This window comes from Capricornis sumatraensis, chromosome 1 (genome assembly GCF_032405125.1).
Source record: "Capricornis sumatraensis isolate serow.1 chromosome 1, serow.2, whole genome shotgun sequence".
In the NCBI taxonomy this organism is placed as follows: domain Eukaryota; kingdom Metazoa; phylum Chordata; class Mammalia; order Artiodactyla; family Bovidae; genus Capricornis; species Capricornis sumatraensis.
The window spans coordinates 173,103,093-173,130,568 of NC_091069.1; the positions used below are offsets into that span (position 1 = coordinate 173,103,093).

A 27,476-nucleotide genomic window follows, 5' to 3' on the forward strand; every position below is an offset into this window, starting at 1 on the left:
ACTGGGGATTTCTGAGACCCCAAAGTCGTCAACGTCTACTAGACCTTCACAATTCTTCCAAAATTCTTTCAAACATAAAACTTTTTTCTTTAACTTGAGTGCTTATGGCCACTCTTCTGCCCTTCCTAAAAGGATGTAAGACCAAATGCTGTAAATCCCACCTTTCAAACCCAAAATATCCGCCATAAATCCTGTTTCCTGAAAAGTCTCTGTCTCTCTCTCCTCTGGCTGAAAGTTTAGCTCAGAGGAAAGTAGAGCATATTTTCTCACCGGAACTTAATCATTATCCTGCACATTCTAGTGGAAAATATCCCGTTTCATTCAACAAGTACTTGTAGAATGTATATGAATAAGCAGTGTCTACTGTGCAAGAGCTCAGCCTAGATAGGGAAATAGATGTCTGCATTTTCAAATACTAACAATTCACTGAAATAAGTGCTTTAATAAATATTTGTTCAAAGTTGCATGTTTTTTTCACCAAAAAAAGACAGCAAACTCTAAATGCCATTTTGTGACTGATTTTTTTCCCATTAAGTCTATAGAGCAAACCTTTTTTCGTGTTAATATTTATAGGTCTGTGACATCATTTTTTAATAGTGAAAAATTGGAAACAACCTAAATGTCCGTGGATGGGAGAATCAGCCCAACTGTGTTGCACCTCTGATATCAATTTTTAAATGTAATCATAAATCACACTTTAAATTATTTTCTTCAACATCTAGTATTTAAAATTTGCAACAGTACCTTTGCTAATTCACATTTCTAGGCTGGAAGGTTTCCATTTCCTTGGTGATGGCCATTATCCCTTTTTATATATGTGGCAACTGAGAAAGTCTCGTCATCATTTCCCGAATCCTTACTTCAGGGAATTAAAGGTGTTTCCCATGGGGAAGCCCTGGCTCTGTAATCTTTGTGCCAAATGATCTAACAAAGCCCGCAACAGTAAATGTGTTGGACGAGATGCAAATATGCATCTTTATATTTAGCATATTGTGCAGTACTATTTCAAAACACAATTAAAGCAAGTTGTCATGGTCAACAGATGTAAGATGTAACTGCCATCAGGTAAATAAAGAACATGAAGGGGAGGGTTTTAATTCATTGTGGTTTGGATGAAACATCAAGTTAAGTTGAACTTGAATTTTAGAAGTGTTGAGGACACCATAATGATTATCAGTCAAACCAATGTAAGTATATCTGTGGCCCCAGTTCTCCATCATGGCTGCATGCTGGAATCACTTCAAGAGGTTTAAACATACTGATAACTAGGACTCACCCACCAAAGATCCTTGTTTAATTAATGTGAGATGCAGCCTGGGCATCAGAAGTTCTGAAAGCTCTCTAGAGGAGTTTAATGCACAGCAGAGCTGGGAACCACTGCCCTGCAAGGTGAGGACTGCTGCTGCTGCTAAGTTGCTTCAGTCGTGTCTGACTCTGTGTGACCCCTTAGACAGCAGCCCACTAGGCTCCTCTGTCCCTGGGATTCTCCAGGCAAGAACACTGGAGTGGGTTGCCATTTCCTTCTCCAATGCATGAAAGTGAAAAGTGAAAGCGAAGTCGCTCAGTCGTACCCAACTCTTAGCAACCCCATGGACTGCAGCCTACCAGGCTCCTCCGTCCATGGGATTTTCCAGGCAAGTGTACTGGAGTGGGGTGCCATAACAGAGGCCCCAATTGTATTTCTTATGCCACTCACGCCACCAAGTGGCTGGAACAAGTGAGCTGGCTGGAAAAAGTTGTGGTTAGAAGTTTTCTGAATCATTCATGAAACTCTTCCCTCTTACAACAAAAAAGTTTTGTGTGTTTTTAAGGGGCTTTTTCGGGGGAGGAGTGGGTAATGAAGTGGTATTTATCCCACTTTTATAGTTTGCCTTTCTAAAAGTAGACAAATACTATAAATGCATTCTTTAAAAGAAACATATCCATGAAGGATATGTTTGTTTGTAATTTTCAAATCTTTGAAACCCTTTTGGCCCATTTTTCAAAAGATCAAGAAGTGAACAATAATGAATAAATTTACAAAAGGCCTGAACAGACTTTTCTGTCACTTGAGTCTGCAAATGGAACTCTCTAAAAACAATAACATCTCAGCAATTAATCTAACTACCTGCCTGATGAGATCTCATAATAGAACAAGAAGGAGGTTGTTTCAATGAAAGAAAAAGGTGTCACTTTCACATTATAATTCCCAAAATCAAATCCCTTACCATTCCCTCATTTCTGAGAAGTTCCATTTAGTGTAAAAATGCTTTGTCCTTCAGAAAAAAATGGTCCAGTAACTTGGAACTTCCTAACTAGTGAGCCAGAACACCCAAGGGTGCTGCAGATGAGCTAAGACACTAATCCTCTCTGGGTCTGGGATGGTGGGTGGGGTCTAGGGTGGTCAGAACTAGTCAGTCTCCTCCATTCACCCCACCTTCTATGTTCGCCATTAGGTGAAAAGAAATTGGAAACTCTGCACTAATGAATGCTCTACATGGTATTTGGATACCCCTTTAGGCAAAGATCTTTTACCACCAAAGATTTTGGCTTTCAATTATTGGTGACCCAGTCCCATGCTCAAATATAGAACTGGCTATGTCCTGGAAAGTGGAAATACATCAAGACAGCTTCTCCAGGGTGTTTTTCAGCCTCTCCAAGTTTTGGAGACCCACATCAAAAGCCTGTCAAGGGACCTCCCTGGTGGTCCAGTGGCTAAGAGTCCAAGCTCCCAATGCAGGGGGCTTGGGTTTGATCCCTGATCAAGGAACTAGATCCCACATGCCAAAACTAAAGATTGAAGATCCTGTGTGCCAGTACAGCCAAATAAATTAATTAAATTTTAAGTCTGTCAAGCAGCCTCGACCACCACCCGAAACTGCAGAGGAAAGGGCTCTCAGTGGTGGCTGAGCTCACTGAGAAGCCAGGACAGGAAAGGATGTTTTTCTGACTATATTTGATCATGCGCCTCATTGGTATTGTGATGAAGGGGAATTGAGCCTAATAAACCTAAATGGCTAATTGAGCCTAAATGATAAACAGTTCTTAGAAATGACTGCAATTGTGGGTACTTCTGTCTAAAGTACTGTGGGGGTAGAGTAGGTGGGAAGATAGGGGAAGAAAGAGAGGGAACAGCTGGAGACTAGAAGAGAGAAACTAGGCAGAATAAGAAAGGGGAACCCCTGGAGCTCCTCTAAAGAGCCTTAGGTTCATAATCCAAAGGGAACCTGACTCCTTCCAGAAGTGAGTCACGGACAAAGTGTTCATTATAGTAAAGGGGAAGCTAAAATATTCAAATGAGAGTGTGGACCCCACAGGCAGAAGATATGTGCATGGAGCTATTGTAACCAATGAAGAAGCACAGAGAAAGTTAGGAGAAATTATGGAACAGTGCATACAGGATAAGCAGATCCTATGGTTGAGTTGACTTTATAGCCAGATCCTTTTTTTTTTTTTTTTTTTTGTCTATGGTGGGTTTTTGTTCCTCCACACAGGCTCTCTAGTTGTGGTGTGTGGTTTTCTCATTATGGTGGCTTCTCTTGTTGCAGAACACTTGCTTTTGGGTGCACAGGCTTCAGTAGTTGCATCTTCAAGAAATCTAGAGCCCGGGTTCAGTAGTTGTGGCTCAGGGGCTTAGTTGCCCCAGGCAGGGCACGTGGAATCTTCTCTAGCCGAGGATCGAACCCATGTCCCCTGCATTGGCAGGTGGATTCCCAACCACTAGACTACCTGGGAAATCCCAGACCCGTTTTGAAGGGAGCAATGTGAAGGATCACCTACTAGGAATTGGAATGCTCTTTGATAGACTGGCAGGTGCTTGAGTGCTCACACTGGAGAGGAGCAGATTCTGGTTGTCCTCACGCTTTTATCCTGTCTGCAGTGGCCAGCATGGCCAGCATGTCTGATGTATTAGATCAATGAATGCTCAAAGATTCTTCTCCACACAGCCTTGAGGTCCACCTGGCACTTCCCTCACTCATTCAATCTGTATTCTCTCCAGGTCAGCTATGCCTCCTCCAGCAGACTCCTCAGCAACAAGAATCAGTTCAAGTCCTTCCTCCGCACCATACCCAATGATGAGCACCAGGCCACGGCCATGGCTGACATCATCGAGTACTTCCGCTGGAACTGGGTGGGCACAATTGCAGCTGACGATGACTATGGCCGGCCAGGGATCGAGAAGTTTCGAGAGGAAGCTGAGGAGAGGGACATCTGTATCGACTTCAGCGAGCTCATCTCCCAGTACTCTGATGAGGAGGAGATCCAGCAGGTGGTGGGCGTGATCCAGAATTCCACTGCCAAAGTCATCGTCGTCTTCTCCAGCGGCCCGGACCTGGAACCCCTCATCAAAGAGATCGTCCGGCGCAACATCACAGGCAGGATCTGGCTGGCCAGCGAGGCCTGGGCCAGCTCTTCCCTGATTGCTATGCCCGAGTATTTCCATGTGGTCGGAGGCACCATTGGGTTTGGTCTGAAGGCTGGGCAGATCCCAGGCTTCCGGGAATTCCTGCAGAAAGTCCACCCCAGGAAGTCTGTCCACAACGGTTTTGCCAAGGAGTTTTGGGAAGAAACATTTAACTGCCACCTGCAAGAAGGTGCTAAAGGACCCTTACCCGTGGACACCTTCCTGAGAGGTCACGAAGAAGGAGGTGGCAGGATAAGCAATAGTTCCACTGCCTTCCGACCTCTGTGTACAGGGGAGGAGAACATCAGCAGTGTCGAGACGCCTTACATGGATTATACACATTTACGGATATCCTACAATGTCTACTTAGCCGTCTACTCTATTGCTCATGCCCTACAAGATATATACACCTGCATACCTGGGAGAGGGCTCTTCACCAACGGTTCCTGCGCAGATATCAAGAAGGTTGAAGCTTGGCAGGTACCTCCTTCCCTTAGACAGCAGTTCACTGTGTAATGAGCAGAGCTGGACTGATCCAAGCAAGACAGATTAAAGTGGTCACCTCAAAAAGTCAATACCTAAATGAGGTCACTAAATGTAGCCTTGGAGTCAAATTGCCTTTTCAAACATCTGGGCAACTGACTTCTGTAAAACTGATAGTAATTTAATTTGATTCTCTGTTTCAAGCCTTGAGCTCAGCTATTTGTTAGGATAATGGTTCAAAATACCTGAAGTATGGTCCCTAAATATCTTTAAATATCCCAGGACAGATTTAGTACTGGGTAGAGTGCCTTTATAGTGCTTAAATTAAAGATATTGTTCCCTCGTAGGCAACAAATATTTCTTGAGTACTTATTATATCCCATATGCTAAGGGGCATAAAACCATAAAATTAATGTCACTATGTTTAGCCACCTCTTTTGCCTTTGTATTACTCACAATATAATGTGTTGGACCCCAAGAAAGTCAGCTAAGCTTAGGACCCAAGTAAATCAAGGGCACAGAAAAAAAAAAAAAAAAAAAAAAAAAAACCTCTTCTTAAAAAGATGCTGGATATTTCAAAAAGAAGCCCTGAAGTAGTTCTCATAAAAAATAATCCAAACTTCAGTGGAACCCCTACTCTTTAGACTTGTTTTGTATTTTTGAATTATACACAGGAGAGACATAACCAAGAGCTTCTGAAGATCAAAGTCTGCCCTGACATATCCCATGAAGCCATTCATGTCTTGCATACGTACTTTGATTTTTCAGTCAGACCATGTTTTACGCTCTCTTTGTATCTTCCTCTGATGGGCTGAACTATCAGAGTTCATGATGAGAGGGTAGTGAGGGGAGAGTGTGGTACCCCTGAATATGGGTTGAATGACTCAGCATCCAGCTTCAGCTATGGTTCCCCCTTTCACTGTCTGCATCATCTCAGGAAAGACACCGCTCTAAGTCAGTCTCTCCATCTGTAAAATGACCGTAATACCCAGCCTACTTTCCACCCAAGTTTTTTGGAAAAGGAAATGAGATGATCTACGTGAAAGCAACTAGTAAATTTTCAAACTCTGAACAGGTGGTGATTGTTTTAGGTAGGATTTCCAACATGCCTCAGATTAATCAATAAACTGGGTAAAAATTGATAATGAAAATAGCTTTACATACAGAACCCAACCACCTCAAACCCTTGGGAAAAGTCAGTCGCTTTAGCAATTCTCATAGAATAAGGAATGACTGTCTAGGCTGGTAGAATGAGCCAGGAGGACCTACAGGTTCTCAGCCCTTCTTGTGTATGAAAAGTCTCACTCAGACATCACTGTTGGCTAAATGTTATGAGGGACTGAAAGCTTCCTTCCTCACATTGCTCCCTACACACTGCCTAACAAAGAAAAAGGAGCTCTAATGACGGTCAAAGATCAAAAAGACTTCAGGAACCATGATACAAAGGAGTAGAGTTTCAAGAAAGAATAGACAGTCTTTTAGTAAGTACTAGCGTCTTTCTCTGGAGAAGGCAATGGCAACCCACTCCAGTGCTTTTGCCTAGAGAATCCCATGGACAGAGGAGCCTGGTGTGCTGCAGTCCATGGGGTCGCTAAGAGTCGGACACGACTGAGCGACTTCACTTTCACTTTTCATTTTCATGCATTGGAGAAGGCAGTGGCAACCCACTCCAGTACTCTTGCCTGAAAAATCCCATGGACGGAGGAGCCCGTTGGGCTGCAGTCCATGGAGTCGCTAAGAGTTCGGCACTGCTGAGCAACTTCACTTTCACTTTTCACTTTCATGCATTGGAGAAGGAAATGGCAACCCACTCCAGTATTCTTGCCTGGAGAATCCCAGGGACGGGGGAGCCTAGTGGGCTGCCGTCTATGGGGTCACACAGAGTCCGACACGACTGACGTGACTTAGCAGCAGCAGCTGCAGCAGTATCTTTCTCTCTTCCCTTTCATGTCTCCCTCTCCTTCTTCCTTTCCTTCCTGAGAAGCCTATGGGTAAAAAAACAAACAAACAAAAAAAACCTAAAGAAAAGTCCCAGGGTGGGATTGAAGGGAAAAGATGCTTCTAGTGGGTAGTTCGACAGGTCTGCTCTTAAATGACGCTTTTCCCAGACAAGGAATCAAATCTGGATGTTCAAGGCTGAAACAGACATATGAGGGGGGAAAAAAAAGAATTAAGCTATAGTCAACAGTAGGACTTTCAGTTTCATGAAGTGGAAAATTCAGACCAATTGGCTTAAACAAAAGCATAAACGTTATTAATATCTCACAATACTGAAAATCTCAGAAAGACTCCAAGTAAAACTAGACTCTCTCTTCATCTCTTTGTTCCTTATCCCTTGGGGTTAGCAGTTTTCCACCTCTGCAGCAGGTTCAGGATCATAAAATCCTTACTGCTAGGTTATCCTTCCTTCCCAGGATTTCTTGGAAAAGTCCCAGAAACCACATTGATTAGGTAGCGTGAGATCACAAGTCCATCCATGAAGTTAGGAATGGAGTTGGATCCCCAAAGGGCAATCAGAATGCTATTAGCGAAAGGAGGAGGAAAGAAAAGCTAAGTGGCCAAAATAAAGAGCAGCCACTATACAGACGCCTCAGCTGACCCTAGGACAGATAAGCGTATGTCCTCCTGGCTCACACAAGGTCTGTTACAATTCATCCAGGAGAGGAGACAGGAAAATAGGGTCAGCGCTCTGGGGAGGAGCAACATGTGGGCATTGGCCAGAGTGTCCTGTGTGCTTGCTGTAAAGTCTCCTTTAAGCCTCAGGAACCCAGGAGGTTGGGTGGGTGTTCTGCAATTTAAGATCTTCGCCATGTCTCGGTCTATCAGGAGATGGACCAACAATTATTCACTCTCATTATTAACACCTACATGGAAACTTATCACCTGTACAATCCATACAGTCTAATCCCGGAATTCCACCCCCACCTTCTCTGAATTCTCTTCTAAGCCAATCTGCCTCGTACCTCCCCACAAAGCACTTAACTCGTTTTTGGCATAGTACTTGTACCTGAAGAGCTGTCAATTTTTGTCTCCTCTGTCATTGTCCACCATGAACTTTTAACCTTTTTTCAAAATTGTCTTTCTTCTGGAAGTCTTTTCTAATTATACCCCTCACCACCACACACACACACACACACACACACACACACACACACACACACTTTCTGACCATTCTTTCTTCTTCACTTTTGCCAGTTATATAGACCCAATTTAATCTTCTACAGCTCCTCAGTTGACCAAAATAGATTCTTATCAACAAAACTTCTGGTTAAATCAAGTCAATCACAATTTTCTTCTTTTGTTGATCTTTTCTCCCCATAAAATTTATCAGTCAAGTCGTATGCCTTTAAAGTAACACTAACAGGTAACTTAAGAGCACACAGCATACAATTCCCTCCTGACCCCCACAGACACCCTCAAGGCCTCCTCTTGCCATTCCTCAGCTTTCTCTTCCCTCTGACTCCTCTGCTGTTCTCTGAGGTTCATAAAAGCAGGAATTATGTCTATATTGTTCAGCACTGGGTCCAGAACCTCTGACACCTGAATATGTGTAGAAAAAAATGAATGAATGAATGAATGAATAGCAATCTAGTTGACTTGACCTGACAACACAACATAGAGAGAGTCCTTTGTAGACAATTATTCAACCCAACAACCCAGCCTTGAATCAATGACTCTGGCCAGGCTATTCTAGACTCTGATTGGATGAGCTTGGGTCACATGCCCAGGACAATCTAAACTCTGATTGAATGAGCATATTAACTTTGATTTAATAATCAAATTTGAATGGAACATCATGTAAATAAATAGTTAAGGATCCACGTGCTTCCTTTCAGGATGATTGTGCACAAGGCATGCTTCCTGCTTTCTCCCACCTTATACCAGCCACTTACTTGTCAAAAAATAGGCATGCATGGGAATTCCCTGGTGGTCCAGTGGTTAGGAGTGGATGCTTTTGCTGCGGGGGCCCAGATTCAATTCCTGGTTGGGAAAATAAGATCCCATAAACCGAGTAACACAGCCCCAAAAAAAGTATGTGTGATGAAAGAACGGTGGTGATAACAGAAGTCAAATGGAATTAATCTTTCTAGGAATTGCCAGTACCATTGGGGTCTGGGAGGGAGGGGGTGAATTGAGGTGAGAGCCAGAGGCAGTAGAGGGGAAATAAGAAAACATGACTGAGGTTAGAGGAAGGAGTTGGTCCTGGATTTCCTTACACTCAGCACAGAAAGTGGCCATGAAGCAATAGACTCTTTGTGAGCTGTCCCTCGTTTTTGTGAACGGAGTGCTTCATGCAGTCCATCCCATTTTCCCTCTGTGCTAAGAAGTTATGTTCATGCTGGAAATTCTAGTTTCTAGTCTTTGGCTTAATTCAATTGACCCTTAGAGTACATACCAAGAGGTGATTCCCATTTATGCTTATAATGAGCAATAATTTGACTTTAAAATCCTTTAGAGGAAATACCCCAAAAGGCCACAAGATGGAAATATTACCACATACTAGATAATACATGATAATACACACAATAGATGATACATAATAATACATAATAAGTGATGCATGGTCCCTCTTCTAGAATGCCTTTCTTGGTGTTTACTTTTCTTTTTGACTCTGTCAGTCTCTGTCTGTATATTATCTTCTATGTTTAAGTCTTTCTTTCAGGTTTTTTTTTTTTTCTTTTTCTTCCAATCCAAGGATTGAACGTATATATCCTGTGTCTCCTGCATTGCAGGCAGATTCTTTACCTGCTAAGCCATCAGGGAAGCCCTCTTTCTCATATTTCTCCCCAGATGAAATAATTTAAAAGCATATCACACAGAATTATAATCTCAAGTAAAATTTGTATTTTGTTTTTTAAGGAAACTATTAGTTCCTTCTTTTAAAATTCTCAAAAAATAAGTGTGTCCGTGTGGGGATTCCCCAAGAGTTCCGTGGTCAGGACTCCACACTTTCACTGCTGAGGGCTAGGGTTCAGTCCTTGGTCAGAGAACTAAAATCCCACCAGCTGCGTGGCTTGGCCAAAGAGAAAATAAAAACTAAAAAATGAAATAAAATTCTAAAAGAAGAGTGTTTTCTCTGGGGGAAATATCTAAATTATTTTTTAACTTATGTCGCCTTTTTGTGGGTCAGTGATTATCACTTTAAAGATTCCCTATCATTGCTTTTAAGGGTGAAATGGTTTCCATCTGCGCCTCTGCTGATATGATCCAGAAAATCAGGTGCTTGAGTACCTAACTTGCAAGTCAATATACCAGAAGAAATACTAAGATGCCTAAAGAGATGACTTGAAGACATGACTTAGTAAACTGATAATTGATTATTAATGGACAAGGTGCAAATTTTGACTACAAAAAATGCAACACTTATGTTATCTTACTTATATACCTGCTATGAGGATGAAACACTACAGTACTATGCAGGTCAGAATATCTGAAGTGAGGAGAAAGTAAACGATATCATCTGAATGGAGCTTTTAGGATGGATAAGATGTATGGGGGGCTTCCCTGGTGGCTGAGACGGTAAAGAATACGCCTGCAATGCAGAAGACCCTGTTTCAGTCCCTGGGTTGGGAAGATCCCCTGGAGGAGGGCATGGCAACCCACTCCAGTATTCTTGCCTGGAGAATCCTCATGGACAGGGGAGCCTGGCAGGCTACCATCCATAGCGTCGCAAAGAGTCAGACACGACTGAGCAACTAAGCACAGCACAGTATGATGTATGGAAAGGATCTATTCCTTGAAGGAAATGTCAAATGCAAAGGCAAATATAACAACACAGATGAATAACAAAAATATCATGAAAAAAATCCATATTGAAAAAAAGAGAGTACACACTGTATTGTGCAATTTATATGATATTCTATCTCTAATGATAGGAAAAAAAAAATCAACAGTGACCCGGGGCTGCAAATGGGGTGAGGACTGACTTGAAAGGAACATCAGGAAAGCCTTTTGTGGTGACAGTAGTGGTAGTTACACAGGCATACATATTCACCAAGACTCAGAACTCTACACTTACAATGGGTGCATTTTATCCTATGTAAACTATATGTCAGTAAAGCTGATTAAATAGGGGACAACAACAGAAAGTCTCCAAGGGAGGGCAGGTCATGCACGGAGATTTGAATGCCGTTCAGTTTGGAACACTTCCAGTTACTGCCTCTTGTGTTGCCACAAGCATTATACATGTCTCTACCATCCCATTTTAAAATACGTCCATCTTCTCAACCTAAATTTCACATTAGTCAAACTATTGTAGCTAGAGATAGACAACCTAATAGCTAGGCGATAAATCTGATTCCTATACCTCTATAGGTGAGGAGGGCATGGCAACCTACTCCAGTAATCTTGCCTGGAGAATTCCATGGACAGAGGAGCCTTGTGAGCTACAGTCCATGGTGTCGCAAAGAGTCAGACACAACTGAGCGACTTAGCACAGCACACTTATATAGGTAGTATATATTGTAATGTTGGAGAGTTTGGACTCTAGCACTAGACTGCTACTGCTGCTAAGTCACTTCAGCCATGTCCAACTCTGTGCGGCCCCATAGACGGCAGCCCACCAGGCTCCTCTGTCCCTGGGATTCTCCAGGTAAGAATACTGGAGTGGGTTGCCATTTCTTTCTCCAATGCAGGCATGCATGCTGAGTCGCTTCAGTCGTGTCCGACTCTGTGCGATCCCATAGCACCAGACTAACTGGATTAAAATCCCATTTGCTACCGAACAGCTTTATGGCCTTGAGTAGTCACTTAATGTGCCTGTGCCTCATTTTCCTCACCTGAGAAATAGAAGCCTCTGTCTGAAACTTATGAGTTTGTTATGAGATGACATTAGTCAATATGCATGCAGTGCTAAGACACTGCCTATGCATAATGAACTATTTTTTAATATATTTGGCCTTTTTATTAAAAAAGAAAGGATCATACATTGTGTAATTACTTTGAATTACTTTATTGCAGCTAAGTGAATAATTCTGGCACTCACTATATTAAGAGACTTCCGTCCTGCATTTTAGGTGTTGATTGCTCCCTTCATCATTCTTTTATGGAACAGCTGTGGTTTGGGACTTACCCTTCTCTTCAGGCAACTCCCAGCTATCACTCCAACATTGTTACACTATGGTGATTCCAACTTTCTTTTTCCTCAAGAAAGTGGTAGGGGTTTTATAGTCAGTTTACTCCATTTTTTAACGGTTACTGAGAATTAAATTTGCCTATAACCAAGGACATAACATGCAAAATACAATATTTAACTGCAACTTTCTAAAAAGACCACAAAAGAGGAATGTGGTAGGCTACAGTCCATGGGTCGAAAAGAATTGGACATGACTGAGTGACCTCACTTTCACTTTCAGAAGGTTTGTTTATCTTTTTAAATCAGAAACAAGAACTTAGGTTACATTTATACCTCAAAAGGAGAAATTGTGTTGGCCCTTAATCCCACAGTATAATTTTAAATATTTTGCTTTTTAATATATAGGTTTAAGTTCCAACCGTAAAAGTCTCATAAAAAAACTAACTTTTATGGTCCTCCTGCCTATTTACTCTCTAATATCACATTGGCCTCATTTTTCTCATCTATCCTCAGGTCAGTGAAAACCTCATTTGGAGCACCATTTGACAGACCTACCAGTATTGATTTAATATCTATTCTATTATGCTGGGATCGGGAAGATTCCTTGGAGTAGGAAATGGCCACCCACTCTAGTATTCTTGCCTGGAAAATTCCATGGACAAAGGAACCTGGCAGGCTATAGTCCATGGGGTTGCAAAGAGCTGGACACAACTTAGCAACCAAACAACGACAACAACAAAATAAATTTCTAGCCACAAAGGTCCCAGGGTGCTTTCTTTTCTGGATAAGATGTTTGCGCTACTAATTCTTACCTCTGCCTATCTTTATCTCTTGTCCCGTCTGAGGCTAGAGTTACCAGGTATCCTTAGTAAACTCTCAGCACCAAGTATCCTGGAGGTCATCTTGGTATGAAGGTCTCTAGACCTGCTGCTGAATGTCAGCTCCACCAGCGAAGTCATATTTGTACATTTTAAATGTCTTTCCTTGCTTTCTTTTTTGAAACAGCTTTTATTGAGATATAATTCATACACCATACAATTCACCTATTAAAATGTACGAGTCAGCAGTTTTTAGTATATTCACTGAGTTGTGCAGACATAACTGCAATCAATTTTAGAACATTTCACTGTATCAAAAAGAAATCTCATATTCCATTCCCTTTGTATATCTGAATCACTTTGCTGTACACCTTAAACTATCACAATGTTGTTAATCAACTATAGTCTGATATAAAATAAAAAGTGAAAAAAAATAAACCTCATACCTTTTGGAGAAGGCAATGGTACCCCACTCCAGTACTCTTGCCTGGAAAATCCCATGGACGGAGGAGCCTGGTGGGCTGCAGTCCATGGGATTGCTAGGAGTCGGACACGACGGAGCAACTTCACTTTCACTTTCACTTTCACTCTCATGCATTGGAGAAGGAAATGGCAACCCACTCCAGTGTTCTTGCCTGGAGAATCCCAGGGACGGTGGAGCCTGGTAGGCTGCCGTCGCACAGAGTCGGACACGACTGAAGCGACTTAGCAGCAGCAGCAGTAGCAGCATACCTTTTAGCTATCACTCCCTCTTACCTCATTCCCCCCATTCTTAAATTACCACAAATGTACTTTCTATATCTGTATATTTGGACATTTCTGGACATTCATATAAATGAAGTCACAAAATATGTGGTCTTTTGCAACTGGCTTCTTTCACTTAGCATGTTTTCAAGATTCATCCATGTTGTAGCATCTATCAGTACTTTATTTTTATGGCTGAATAGTATCCACTTGTATTTTATTTATCCATTCTTCTAATTGATCAGCATTAGGCTGTTTCCACTTTTTAGTTATTATGAATGTTGCTGTTATGAACATTCATGTATGGTTATTGTGTGGACTTATGTTTTCATTTTTCTTGGGTATATACATAAGAGTGGAATTGCTGGGTTGTATGGAAACTCTATGCTTAACTTTTTGAGAAAGTGCCAGACTATTTTCAAAAGTAGCTGCTTCATTTTACATCCCCACCAGTAGTGTATGGAAGATTCTAATTTCTCTTCATTCCTATCAACACTTGTTATTACCTGATCCTGTGCCTCTTGATATGAAATCTAGTTTCTTTGCCTTGACTGCTGTTTGCCTGTCAACTTTGTTTCCTCTTGTTGTCTAACACTTATACAAATTTTGAGAAGTTGGTCTCTTCACTGCCCCCATAATACTTTGTTTGCCCATGTTGTGCCCTTGTCTTTAACACCTTCCTTTCCTTTGTTCTTTACCACTCCACATTTCTACCATGCCTCAAGCCTGCATTAAGCCCCTTTTAATGTCCATCTCCCCTGAATTCCTCTGTGCTCAGAGTTGATTCCCATAAGTTAGGCATTAACTGTATTTTATCTTGCACCGTTGGCTCTATCATCCAATATGTCTTATATCTTATCACTCTAATCCATATGTAAACTCCTTGAGGACTTTATTACTACATCCTGTACTACCACAGCCCAATTCAAATCACACAGTAGATATTCTATAAATATTTGTTTGTTGATTGATTTTAACAGTATAAAAATATAACCTTGAATTTACAATGGGTTTTTAATTGACATATAACATAGTTTTTAATATTTATTTTATTTATTGTTTATTTATGTGGCTGCACCAGGTCTTAGTTGCAGCATGTGGGATCTTTTAGTCGTGGCATGCAGACTCTCTAGTTGCAGCGTATGGGATCTAGTTCCCTGACCAGGGACCAAACCCAGGCCCTCTGCATTGGGAGCACAGAGTCTTAGCCATTGGACCACCAGGGAAGCCCCTACAATGAGTTTTTTAATCAAAATGTTTTAAATGATAGTGATTGGTTCCCTTTTCTTTTAAGGTAGGATATGCTAGAAATCACTAGCCTATGCCAACAGCAATACAGAATAATTATAGACAGTGATGATCTTTGAGTCACTTTTCTGTCCAGTCTGATTAATATGGAAGATGACCATTTAATTGTGAAATGATCTTATTCCAGTTCCCCTTCCAATTCACCCACTGTTGCCCAGAGAGTTTCTTGCAGAGGAGCTGTAGACTGAGAAAAGTAGAGGAGGAGCTTATTGTCTGGAGAATAAGAACCAAGGAATTGAAACTTGCATAGGCGAAAGGAAATGTATGCTAAATAACCTATCTTTACTGTTGCATATGCTTTTTAAAGTATTCTTCAAACGAGAATGATGTTTTTTAAAAATACATGTAATGAGGAAACATATCTGACAAATACTTGCCATTGATGCTCTCAACAATTCATATTGGTGTCAAGAGGGTGTGGCAGAAAAGCACAAGTTTAAATCACAGCTGGAGAACTTTTTAGCTTATGACTTCAATGAGTTTCTTGACCTCTCCATGCCTCAGTTTCCTCATCTATAAAATGAAGATAGTAATAGTCCCTATCCATAGATGTGTTATGAGGGTCAGATGAGATGATGTGTGCAAAGCATTAGTACAATGCCTGGCAGAAAGGAAGTGTAAATAAGAAGTAGTCCCCTCTCTCTTCACTCTTCTTACCTTTTATGCAGATCAGGGCAAAGACAGAGTTAGCATGACATGCGGAAAGGATATGACGAGGATAAAACATTTGCACTGACAGGTAGTGGTAGATACATGGAACGAAAGTATGGAAGTATGGAAGGCTTTGGAAGGTACCTAGAGAAGTTTGAAGCATGTTTTATCTAAACCATGGATGATCCCCACTAGGAAGTAGGAGAGGCATGGTTATAGAATGGAGAAGGGTGGGCTGGTCATGTCAGAAAAGTTCCAGAGTAGGTGGGAAGAATGAGGTTCTGAGTGTTGCATGAGGGGTCGGTCTTATAGAGCAGAAGGAATGCGTGTTCCTTGGAGAGAAGGAGATGTGTTGGGACATCTGGGTAGAAACAAAAGGATGTACCCTCACTGTGTACAAGTCATCCTGAGAGCAAGGGGGACCAAGGGAGGAGAGCTGGAGATATCTAATATAGGAAAGGAGCATGTCTGAGGCACCACCTCTCTAAGGACTGCTTTAAGGGCTCAGTAAAAACGAAGGGAAAATGTAAGATTCGTGATCATTGAGGAAGGTTTGGGAGAACATCCTTAGTAGGATCCATTCTCCATCTTTATTTAATTATTTATTATTTGAGGATAACTCAGCATCTCTGGTTGCAGAGCAAATGAACCAGGCAGTAGGGAGTGAGGGATCCCCATCCCCCTCAAGCCTGGGACAAAAATCAGAGCAGCCAACTTCCGCCAGGACAGCAATGAGAGCACTAAAGGGGTCACCACACGCACAGCAGGTGACTGAGGCGCCCAGGTGCTGTGTCTCCGTGCACATGTGGCCAGCCACATTCTCTGTCCCCACACTCACCCCAGGACTGTTTATGAGCAAGTTCAGGTGGCTCCTTTTCTTTATTTAATTTTCCTTACAATAAATGTTGGCTTTAAAATACAGTCAAATACAGATATAAATTTTTTTTTTTTTTTTTAAAAAGCTGTGTCATCTCTAGAGTGGAGTAGGAGATGAAAGCTGCCCTTCCGTTGTCACACACGCGGATAATAGGGCCCAAACTTTTCTCGGTGTCAGATTAGATGCTGGTTTTTCAGGTACCTTAAAAGTTATGCTAAAGGGGAGAGGTACTTCTAAATGTATTCCTAGGGCCACCACAGCATAGAACAGAGAGATGTTCAAACTAGAACTTGGAGATTCCTGCAGTCTCTAGGGCCCAGCCCTCTCATCCTGCTGGTGAGGAAACGCACTCACTAGAGCCAGAGAGTGAGAAAGCCCTGTAGTCACGAGGTACAGTGTAAGTGAGCACCCCTACTCTCACCGTCTGGACTGTGTGTGCTTCACTCTCTCTCGGTGCCTCAGTGACCTCCTGGCCCTGGGCAGTTCCCATGTGAAAGACAAGCTGCTGAGTGCCCACTGCTTCCTCTTGACCCAAGTCAGGGGTGCACAAGACGCAGAGGCAGGAGCCTAACCATGCTGCGGTGGAGCAGGGCCAATGCAAGTGCAGGCTTGGCAGCGCTTCCTAGCTGTGTACTCAGGACTAGCTACTTCCTGTTTCCTCAGTTTCTCCATCAATAAAGTGGGAGTGCATGCACGCTCAGTCATGTCTGACTCATTGCAACCCTATGGACTGTAGCCCTCCCCCCACCCCCCAGGCTCCTCTGTCCCTGGGATTTCCCAGGCAAGAATACTGGCATGGGTTGCCATTTCCTCCTCCAGGGGATATTCCCCACCCAGGGATCGAACCAATGTCTCCTGCATTGCAGGCAGTATTCTTTACCGCTGAGCCACTGGGGAAGTCCCAAAATGAGAGTTAATAGTACTATTTGTTGTGAAGATTAGATAACAAATATAAAGCATGCAGTATTGTGCCTCAAAGGTAATAAAAGGACTAGTAAGGTTTGGTGATTATTATCATTACTTTTTTGTACAAGGGCTTTGTGACTCATAACACCCTGTAAAAAGTAAAGGACTGGCCATGATTACAACAGTGATGGCCAAGGCTCTGCTCATAGCCTTCTTTCTTCCTTCCACCTTCTCTCTGTGAACTTTGGCAGCAGGGCACTTCCACAGAAGCAGTAGCTGAGAGAAAGATGGTGCAGAGTGTAAGAGTACTTACTCTTTCCAAAGGCCATCTCAAAAGACACCAGGGATGGCTCTGGCTTACAACCCATTCCCTCCTGGGCATCACCAGATGATGGTGCGCCTGTAAAAGCCTTGACTTGGCCAGTTCAATGGTATTCCTTTTCCTTTTCTGACTTCTAGAAAATGTTTCCTACCCCAGTTGTTGAGTTGACCAAAAAATTCATTGGGGTTTTTCCGTTATATCTTATGAAAAAACCCAAACGACTTTTTGAACCATCTGACACAATTCCCATACCAAATAAAGCTCATGGCTTACCAAGGCTGCCATTAACACACATAAGTACCTTAGTATAAATTTTAAAAAGGTCCCTCTTCCTCAAGTCATGGCCCTTCCACTTTGTTTGAACAAGATAGCTTACTGTCCTTGTGCAGCGTGCAACCTACATAACTATATGCGGCAGCCCTATGGCTTGTGTTAAGAATATTCATCTCTGTTCTTTAGGTCCTAAAACACCTGCGGCACCTAAATTTTACCAGCAATATGGGGGAGCAAGTTACTTTCGATGAATGTGGAGACCTGGCAGGGAACTATTCCATCATCAACTGGCACCTCTCCCCAGAGGACGGCTCCATAGTGTTTAAGGAAGTTGGATATTACAATGTCTATGCCAAGAAAGGAGAGAGACTCTTCATCAATGATGAAAAAATTCTGTGGAGTGGATTCTCAAGGGAGGTATGTGCTGTCCATCGGGATACTAGATGCCTCCACCATGGGAAGAAACTGTGCTGGGCTTTGGGAGGGCCTTGGGCTTTGCCACTGGACTTCCAGAATCACGAGTCCACTTCCATCAATTCACTAACTGCATTGTCAGGATTCCCTGTGAAATCCACGAGTGTTTAGTGTCCAAAAGAGAATTCTCAGAACCAGAGCCCCATGCTTACTGTATTGAAACAATGTTATTCTTTACAAATCTGACTCCATGGCTAATAATAGTTTCTTTGGCTAAAACTTTCCCCAACCAGAGCAAAATATTTAAGCAAATACAAGCATCACTCAAGACAGGGCATGGACAATTCACACAGTGGTAGCTCCCTGTTATCCAAAATAGCTTAGGACTGGCGTATAAATCAAAAGGACAATTTATTCTCCTCCTATGGGAGACCTGTAGCAAATAGGAGGATGCTTGTGACTGCGATCACGGCCTCCTTCCATGAGGTATCACTTCATCTAGAAGCCTGATTAATAACCAGAGGCTCATTACTCCCAGTGAATATGCACTTAAGGAAAAGATACGTGATAGTCTGAAAAAATCACCATTCTATGATAGTTGTGTCCTAGAATATAGTATGTTCCAAGGACCCAGATCCTCTGTAGGAACAAACCCTAGACGAGGCATCCTCTCAAACTCTTCCAAAAAGCCTGGGTGAGAACTGCTACATTCCTCTTTGCATTTGCCTTTCTATTATTGGAGTAGGACATGGCAGCCTACTCCAGTATTCTTGCCTGGAAAAGCCCATGGACAGAGGAGGCTGGTGAGCTACAGCATATGGGGTCACAAAGATTCAGACACAACTGAGGGACTAACACTTTCTATTATCACCTTTGAGTATCTTGGACCACTTTTTATGACATGACCAAAAATTCAACTTCATCTTTTTACCAAATGCTTCTTAGGTTGATGGGTTTCTCAGTTTAAAGGATAAGTTACCTTTAAGAAGTTCTCCTATAGATAGCAAATCTCATCCACAGTATGCAAGTCTTTTTAGTTTCTACCTCAGAGAATGAATTCTCACTTATAAACATGTCATGACCCTTTTTTCAAATAGAGCTTTGGGGATTCCAGAGGGTATGTTCCTCTGTCCACTAATTATACTCTTGTCTAAATTATCACAAGTATCAATTGACTACAGTCTAAATTGATCAGCTATGTTATTTATTATCTGTTCCCTGCTGTTGTGGACTCATCCAGGTTATATTGTACCTCCATTGATACACACAGTTGTCTCTAACTGGTGTAGATTGAACCATTGTTATTTTGTTATTTTGAGGTTTTTGCCACTCACAGCCTAACAGAAGCCAAGAAGGAAAGCTACTAAACTCATTTTAAAAGGCTAATATAATCTTAATTTCAAAAACAGGCAATAACAGTACAAGAAAAAGCCAATTATAGGCCAATCTAGAAACACAGATGTGGTCACATCCTAAATAAATGTCAACAAAGTTGGACCAGCAATGGATGAAATACATATCGTGATCCAGTAGAGTTTGCAGTGAATTTACAAGCACATAATAATAGCAAACATTAGTGTCCATAGATGTAGCTTATCCTTTCCTTCCTTCAAACCAGGGTCCTGAGAGTCTCAGGGATCATCAGATCTGGTGTTGCCACTTCTATTCCTCTTTTGTTAGAAACTATTACTGATCATCTGTTGAAGTGTTTTAAAATTCCTTGTCAAGCCAGTTATTTCTTTTTTGCTGGAAATAATGATAATTATTTTACTGCTTTCCATGTGTTTAACTTTGTAAGATGTCTCCAGTTCAAGCAAGTAGTGGAGGAAGGGGGATAATCTTCTTAAAGAGATGTTTTGAAAATAGTATGAACCCTACCATGTATCAAGGGTTATTCAAGGCTTTGTAACTGGGGCTACAAAAATGAAGACTTGCTCCCTAATTCAAGAAATGTATGCTTTTTGCATTCTTATGATGTATTTATTATCTCTGATACACATAGACTGTTAGGTAGTAAATACCTAATAAGTACTCAGTTACCTGGCATGATCAAAGATTGAGATGGAAGCAGGATTTCTGAATGGTAAAGCAATGGTAGATTGGGCAAAATTGTCAAAAACAATCGTTTAAGAAGCTAGAAATCAACCAATAGCATACATCAAAAGGTGAAGGGTTTTTTTTGTTTTTTTTTTTGTTGTTGTTTTTTAAGAAAAACTAATGGCTGGGGCTACTCTCCAATTATTTCTAATGTGGACAAGCGTGTTATCTGCATTATTATTAAAAGTAACAGTTTTTTTACCCCTTCCCAATATGTTTGCCCATATTTTTCTTGTTCCACTAACTAGGAACCCTGGTATAATATATAATAATAGTGGTGATACTGAGCACCCTTGTTTTAAATAAGCACCCTTATTTATTTTAAATTAAATAATATTGTGTCATATGGATTGATGTTTATGCTAACAATTTGGGGATGTTTTTTCAAGGTAAAGATATTTCTTCCTACTCTCATTAAGTTTTTTTTCTAATTTTTTAAAAAATTTACTTATTTTGTAATTGAAGGATCATTGCTTTACAGAATTTTGTTTTCTGTCAAACATCATTAAGTTTTTTTTATCACTAGTGTGTGTTAAATTTCATCAAATATTTTTTCATCCATTGATGATCATGTTTTTTGTGTTAATTTATTATTACAGTGAGTGGCACAGAATTTCTAATGTTAAATTTGCTTACATTCCTGGCAGGAACTCAGCATGATCATGGTGCATTTTGTTTTTCATGCCCTTTGAGTTTGTCTGTTATTTTAGTACTTTCATCTGTTTCCAGGCGGTAGAAAGTAGTTGTACTCTTTCCAGATCCTTTCAGAGTCCTTACCCTTTGCATGTATCTCCAGGATTTCTATACATTTCTATTTCCAATAACTTCTATACATTTTTACTTCCAATAATCAGAACTTCATATTCTTTTTCAGAGACTGCCTGCAGGCTAATGGAACCCATTTTGCCTACAGGCTCAGAGAGGCAAAGGAGAACCTCAGAAGAGCCTAGGAATTTACATTTCCCTTCTGCTCTGAGTGCTGTGCAAGTATGAAAGCTCTAGCCCTTTTTTTCAGGTCAGGACAGCGTTGGGGCCTAACCTGCAATCCAGAGCTCCCCCAGGGAATCAGGCAGAAGTCGGAGGGACTTTGCTCAGGATCATAGCCTTGCTTCTTCTCCTCCCTCCTATGTCCTGTTTCCTCCATGCTCTTCCTGATTCCCTTGGGGAGAACTTTCCTTATAAATTACTTGGACACAAATCCTCAACTCAGCTCTACTTCTGAAGACAACTTAATAAGTGAGATGGGCCTTCATACTGTCCTTGTCTTGTTTTAGAATCAAGGTTATTATACTGGGCTTATAAGAATTAGTTGGAAGGTACTCCTTTAAGAATATATATATTTTCCTGATCTCTGCTAGAGTTTGTATAAGATAAGATTGCTCTGTTCCTTGAAAGTTTAGTATTACTTGCTTGTGGTGAACAAGGATGATGGTCATCTCAGGTATGACTATGTGGTGGGGAGGAAGTAAGTGGAAAGAGGACTATATTATTCTGGGACTTGTAGAGGATGGAAGGGAAGGCTATTTAAGGAGGATTTTGTTACTGCGTAGACTCATAACAATTAATCTTCTTAAATTCCATTGAGATGTGTTTATGTGTGTGTGTGTGTGTGTGTGTGTGTGTGTGCATGCACTTTCCCATAGTCATTTGTCCCCTCAGAGATAATAGGAACACAGATGGCTGGTCCTTCCTCCGCCTGGATTGGGCCCGAGTCTGCCACTAGCTGGTGCTAGTGTCCAGCTCCTCCCTCTGACACATGTCAGAGGAGCTGGAAGACTGATCCCCCAGCTGCAGCCCCTCTGTTGTGATCTCCGCCCTCAGGTGCCTTTCTCCAACTGCAGCCGAGACTGCCTGGCAGGGACCAGGAAAGGAATCATTGAGGGGGAGCCCACCTGCTGCTTTGAGTGTGTGGAATGTCCTGATGGGGAGTACAGTGACGAGACAGGTAAAGGAGCAACCCCTGGTGGACATGCAGAGCTCCCTTCACTGTGGGGCCCTGGGCTCAGCAAAGTCCCTGGAAGGGCTGGGCTGAGACAGTGCTTAGCACGGTTTCTCATTTAACAAGGTGTGTCTGAGCATCACACTGGGCTGCACACTGAGGGGGATAGAGTCGGAATATTAGATATCTCTGTAATACCATAAAAGTTTACAAACACATCTGTTGCACATCTTTCTCTTACTTTGATACTGCAATCCAATATTGTTTTTCTTTTCTTAGAGCTCAGTGATCCTGAATAGACAAAGTTGTGTCTGTTCCCTGATTAAGGCAGCAGCAGTGCCAGAGAGAGTATCAGGGAATCACCATCTAAAATGAGAGACTGGATGGCAGCAGCAAGAAGATGCTGTAGGCAATAGTGTAACATCAAATTCAAAGCTGGGCTAATAGAGCTAAACAACAGAATGACCTCTTAGGAACCAGAGATGTGTGTCCCAGGCTCCAGAGTTAATAGGTCAAGATAGATTGTCTACAGAGTGCCTGGCACTGGACTTACTATCTTATTTATGTTTCTCCTATGCCTCAGTTTCTTCATCTATAAAGTAAGAATAATAATAAACCTATCTTACAGAGTTTGGGGGATTAAATTAGATAAAACTGGTAAAACACATGATAAGTTATAGAGAAATATTTGATTGGCATATTGGAAGCACTCTATAAATACTAAATATAATTTTTTTCTCATTATTATTAACTCATTTCATCCTCACTACCATGATGGAGTTATTGCTTCCATTTCACCGATGAGGAAACTGAGGCTCAGAATGGTTAAGGAGCCTGACCAAAGTCACACAGCTAATAAATGGCAGGGCCAAGATTCCCATCCAGATCTCTGACTGCAAAGCCCATGCTCCTTTCACTCCCCAAAACTGCACGCTGACTGAGACACAGCAGAGGCTTAATAAACACTTGTTGGTCAAATGAGTCTGCAGCCCCTCTCACTAGAAAGCCATTGATTTGGAATGAGGAAGGCACAGGTCAGAATCGTGGAGTACTTTGCCGTGATCTAAGAGGCTGCTCTGGCGTGTCTACAAAGCCCATCCTTATGTCCAAAATAAGTCAGACTGAGTGTGAATCACTGTGAAAATTGGTGGACAGCGCCAGACCCCCAGTGTGCAGGGCAGCCACCTGTCTGGCAAGACTGATCATTCTGTGCTTGCTGAATGATTGTTTGTACATCAGCAAGTAGTGTTAAAGGAAGCAAGTAGCCCTCCTAGAGTTTGGGATTGACATGTACACACTGCTATATGTAAAATGGATGAGCAACAATCTACTGTATAACACAGGGAAGTCAGTTCAATATTATGCCACAACCTAAATGGGAAAAGAATTTGAAAAAGAATAGATACATGTATGTGTATAAACTGAATCCCTTCTGAAACTATCACAACGTTGTTAATCAGCTACACTGCAACATAAAATTTAAAAATTTTTCAAAAAGTAGCCCCCATATATACAAACTGGAGGAGGGCATGGCAACCCACTCCAGTTTTCTTGCCTGGAGAATCCCATGGATAGATGAGCCTGGTGGGCTACAGTCCATAGGGTCGAAAAGAGCTGGACACAACTGAAGGGACCTGACGTATGACTGAACACACATATGACTGAACACACAGCACATATGACTGATCACAGCACACATGACTGAGTACAGCACAAAAGAAAAAAAATAGAACCATCAAAGAAACATGAAATTAAGTATATTATTAAGCATAAGTCAGGGTTCAGTACATTATCTGATAATGTAAAAATCACATTTCATCAATAAAGCAAATTTAAAGTTCCCTCATCACCACATTCACACTCACAAATGTCGGTCTCTGCCACGCAGTACTGACCCCTTCGTTGCGACATTTTACAGACGCAAGTGCCTGTGATAAGTGCCCTGATGACTTCTGGTCCAATGAGAACCACACTTCCTGCATCGCCAAGGAGATCGAGTTTCTGTCCTGGACCGAGCCCTTCGGGATCGCACTCACGCTCTTCGCTGTGCTGGGCCTTTTCCTCACAGCCTTCGTGCTGGGCGTCTTCATCAGGTTCCGCAACACGCCCATGGTCAAGGCCACCAACCGGGAGCTCTCCTACCTCCTCCTCTTCTCCCTGCTCTGCTGCTTCTCCAGCTCCCTCTTCTTCATCGGGGAGCCCCAGGACTGGACCTGCCGCCTGCGCCAGCCGGCCTTTGGCATCAGCTTCGTGCTCTGCATCTCGTGCATCCTGGTGAAAACCAATCGGGTCCTCCTGGTGTTCGAGGCCAAGATTCCCACCAGCTTCCACCGCAAGTGGTGGGGGCTCAACCTGCAGTTCCTGCTGGTCTTCCTCTGCACCTTCGTGCAGATTGTCATCTGCGCCATTTGGCTCAATACGGCGCCCCCCTCCAGCTACCGCAACCACGAGCTGGAGGACGAGGTCATCTTCATCACCTGCCACGAGGGCTCGCTCATGGCGCTGGGCTTCCTTATCGGCTACACCTGCCTGCTGGCCGCCATCTGCTTCTTCTTCGCCTTCAAGTCCCGGAAGCTGCCAGAGAACTTCAACGAAGCCAAGTTCATCACCTTCAGCATGCTCATCTTCTTCATCGTCTGGATCTCCTTCATCCCCGCCTACGCCAGCACCTACGGCAAGTTCGTCTCTGCGGTGGAGGTGATCGCCATCCTGGCGGCCAGCTTTGGCTTGCTGGCCTGCATCTTCTTCAACAAGGTCTATATCATCCTCTTCAAGCCGTCCCGGAACACCATCGAGGAGGTGCGCTGCAGCACCGCGGCGCACGCCTTCAAGGTGGCCGCCCGAGCCACGCTGCGCCGCAGCAACGTCTCCCGCCAGCGGTCCAGCAGCCTGGGGGGCTCCACGGGATCCACCCCCTCCTCCTCCATCAGCAGCAAGAGCAACAGCGAGGACCCCTTCCCGCAGCAGCAGCCGGAGAGGCAGAAGCAGCCACAGCCGCTGGCCCTGAGCCCGCAGGGCGCGCAGCAGCCGCAGCCGCGGCCACCCTCGACCGCACAGCCGCAGCCACAGTCGCAGCAGCCGCCCCGATGCAAGCAGAAGGTCATCTTCGGCAGCGGCACCGTCACCTTCTCGCTGAGCTTTGACGAGCCTCAGAAGAGCGCCGTGGCTCACAGGAATTCCACGCACCAGACCTGCCTGGAGGCCCAGAAAAACAATGACGCCCTGACCAAACACCAGGCGCTGCTCCCGCTGCAGTGCGGGGAGGCGGACTCGGAACTGCCCGCCCAGGAGGCAGGCCTGCAGGGCCCTGTGGGTGAGGACCACCAGCTAGAGATGGAGGACCCCGAAGAGATGTCCCCGGCACTTGTAGTGTCTAATTCCCGGAGCTTTGTCATCAGCGGTGGAGGCAGCACTGTTACAGAAAACATGCTGCGTTCTTAAAAGAGAAGGACAAAGCCAGCTCAGGGAGAATCCAGGCAGTTTTCCCGGGATGACCTTCTCCACAGGGATGAGGAACTGCCCCCTGCCTCCCTTCCTCCAGGAAGGAGGGATAAGACCCACCAAATGCTTGGAACTTAGTTGCACTGCTATAAACGACAGTGAATGAAATAATGTCCCCCTTAAAATTAAAAAGAGGAGAGCCGTGTGCTTCTGTGGTTAGGTGTATCACAGTGCTGAGATCCCTGTAGTCAGGTTCGTCTTTCCTATCCCTGCTTCCATTCTGCTCTTCTGTTCTATCCCATCCAACAGTCCAGAGATAAAACCATGGCTTTAAGATACCCACCTATTCCCCCTAGGGTCTTATTTGTTGTTTTTGTTGCTGTTGTTTTGGTTTGATTTTTGTTTTTAATGTTGAAACGTCTGCCCTGAACTTTGCAGACAGCCTGGTCCAGAGACAAACCTGTGCAGAGTGACAGGACCTCATATTGGCCACCACTAGGGTTGAATGTGAAAGATAGAATGTCGCCAGCACTGCCCAACACCTTGACAGTGGGAAGAACTCGAAATGTCCAGAGCTGTAAGATGAATTTGTCCCCTCCTATTTATGAAAACTGTTAAATATGTGGTTTCCTACTTGCTGCTGCTGTCGTGTGACGTGGAGAAGGTTAGCATCCATCCTCTAACAGTACGTCTCATTTTGTCCAGAGTGCGACGGTGATGCCATGTTTAGATTCCAAGATCTCAGGAATCACCTCAGACTGCTGGGAAGAGACTGCATGAATCCAGTGAGCTGTATCTGTAATTAATATTGTCATATGTAGCTTTATCCTTAAGAAAATGCTTTTGTTTTAATAGTCCATGGACCATATAAACTGGAAAAAATGTCCCAGTCTGGTTTATATAAGGCAGTATTATTGAGTTTCATTTTCTTTGCCTGCCCCACCACCCACACCCCAATGAGCTAAGCCCTAAATGAACCTTTTCAGGGCCCAGGGATCCAGAAGCTCCCTCTTTCTCCACCCCAAATGGTTCCTGAAGTCAGATCCATGCCTTCCCCTGTGAAGAATAAGCTCCCAGTCTCTGACCTCCTACCAGTTTCTGGGGTAAGAACATGTGGTTCCAAGAGAGCTCTCGTGGGATATTACTCTTGGCACCCCCCAATGCCGTACTTAGATTCCCTCCAGCAGTAGGAATCTGCCCAAGGGTAGTTACAAGATTGAATGGTTTTTTTTGTTGTTTTTTTACAAGATTGAATGTTGAACAGCACACTGCTGAACAGTCAGGTTCCGGAGCTAGAGAGGCCTGGGGTCAAATGTTGGGCTTGTCACTCACAAGTTGGGTGACCATAGGCAGGGAACCTTGACCTCACTCAGCCCCAGCTTCTTTGTGTCTAAAATGGAGGTAGTAATCATTCTTTTCCCTCAGAGCTCTTATGTGGGTTAAATGAAATAAATGTATGTAAAGTGTTTTAGCATGGTGCCTAGCCCATAGTAAACACACAATAAATATTAGTTAATATTATTACTGATATTGTAATTTTTTTCACTTGTTTAAAATAGAAACAACACATTTATTTAACCATTCACACTCTAACAACAAACCAATGATCACACTAACTTTCTCCATAATAAGCCCAAGAAATCTACGGCCCAGTCCAAGGGGTCCTGAACACCATAGCTCATGATAAAGCCAAACATCAGTCCCCCAAGGGTCCCATGATCCCCGCACCTCTGTGGTGTCAGAA

The 27,476-nt window shown here is 43.0% G+C and overlaps 1 protein-coding gene across 2 annotated transcripts in view; it reads left to right on the top strand.

Annotated features, from left to right (window-relative positions):
• The window catches only part of CASR (calcium sensing receptor), a 28,825-nt gene extending 3,093 nt beyond the window's left edge, over positions 1-25,732 (top strand). The window contains exons 3-6 of one of the 2 annotated variants that reach the window (XM_068986648.1): positions 3,980-4,864; positions 18,028-18,258; positions 22,147-22,297; positions 24,210-25,732. In XM_068986648.1, the coding sequence (XP_068842749.1) occupies positions 3,980-4,864; positions 18,028-18,258; positions 22,147-22,297; positions 24,210-25,732 (2,790 nt within the window). The remainder of the gene's footprint in view (positions 1-3,979; positions 4,865-18,027; positions 18,259-22,146; positions 22,298-24,209) is intronic. The other variant, XM_068986649.1, reaches the window with a different exon arrangement.
• Positions 25,733-27,476: the final 1,744 nt, after the last annotated feature.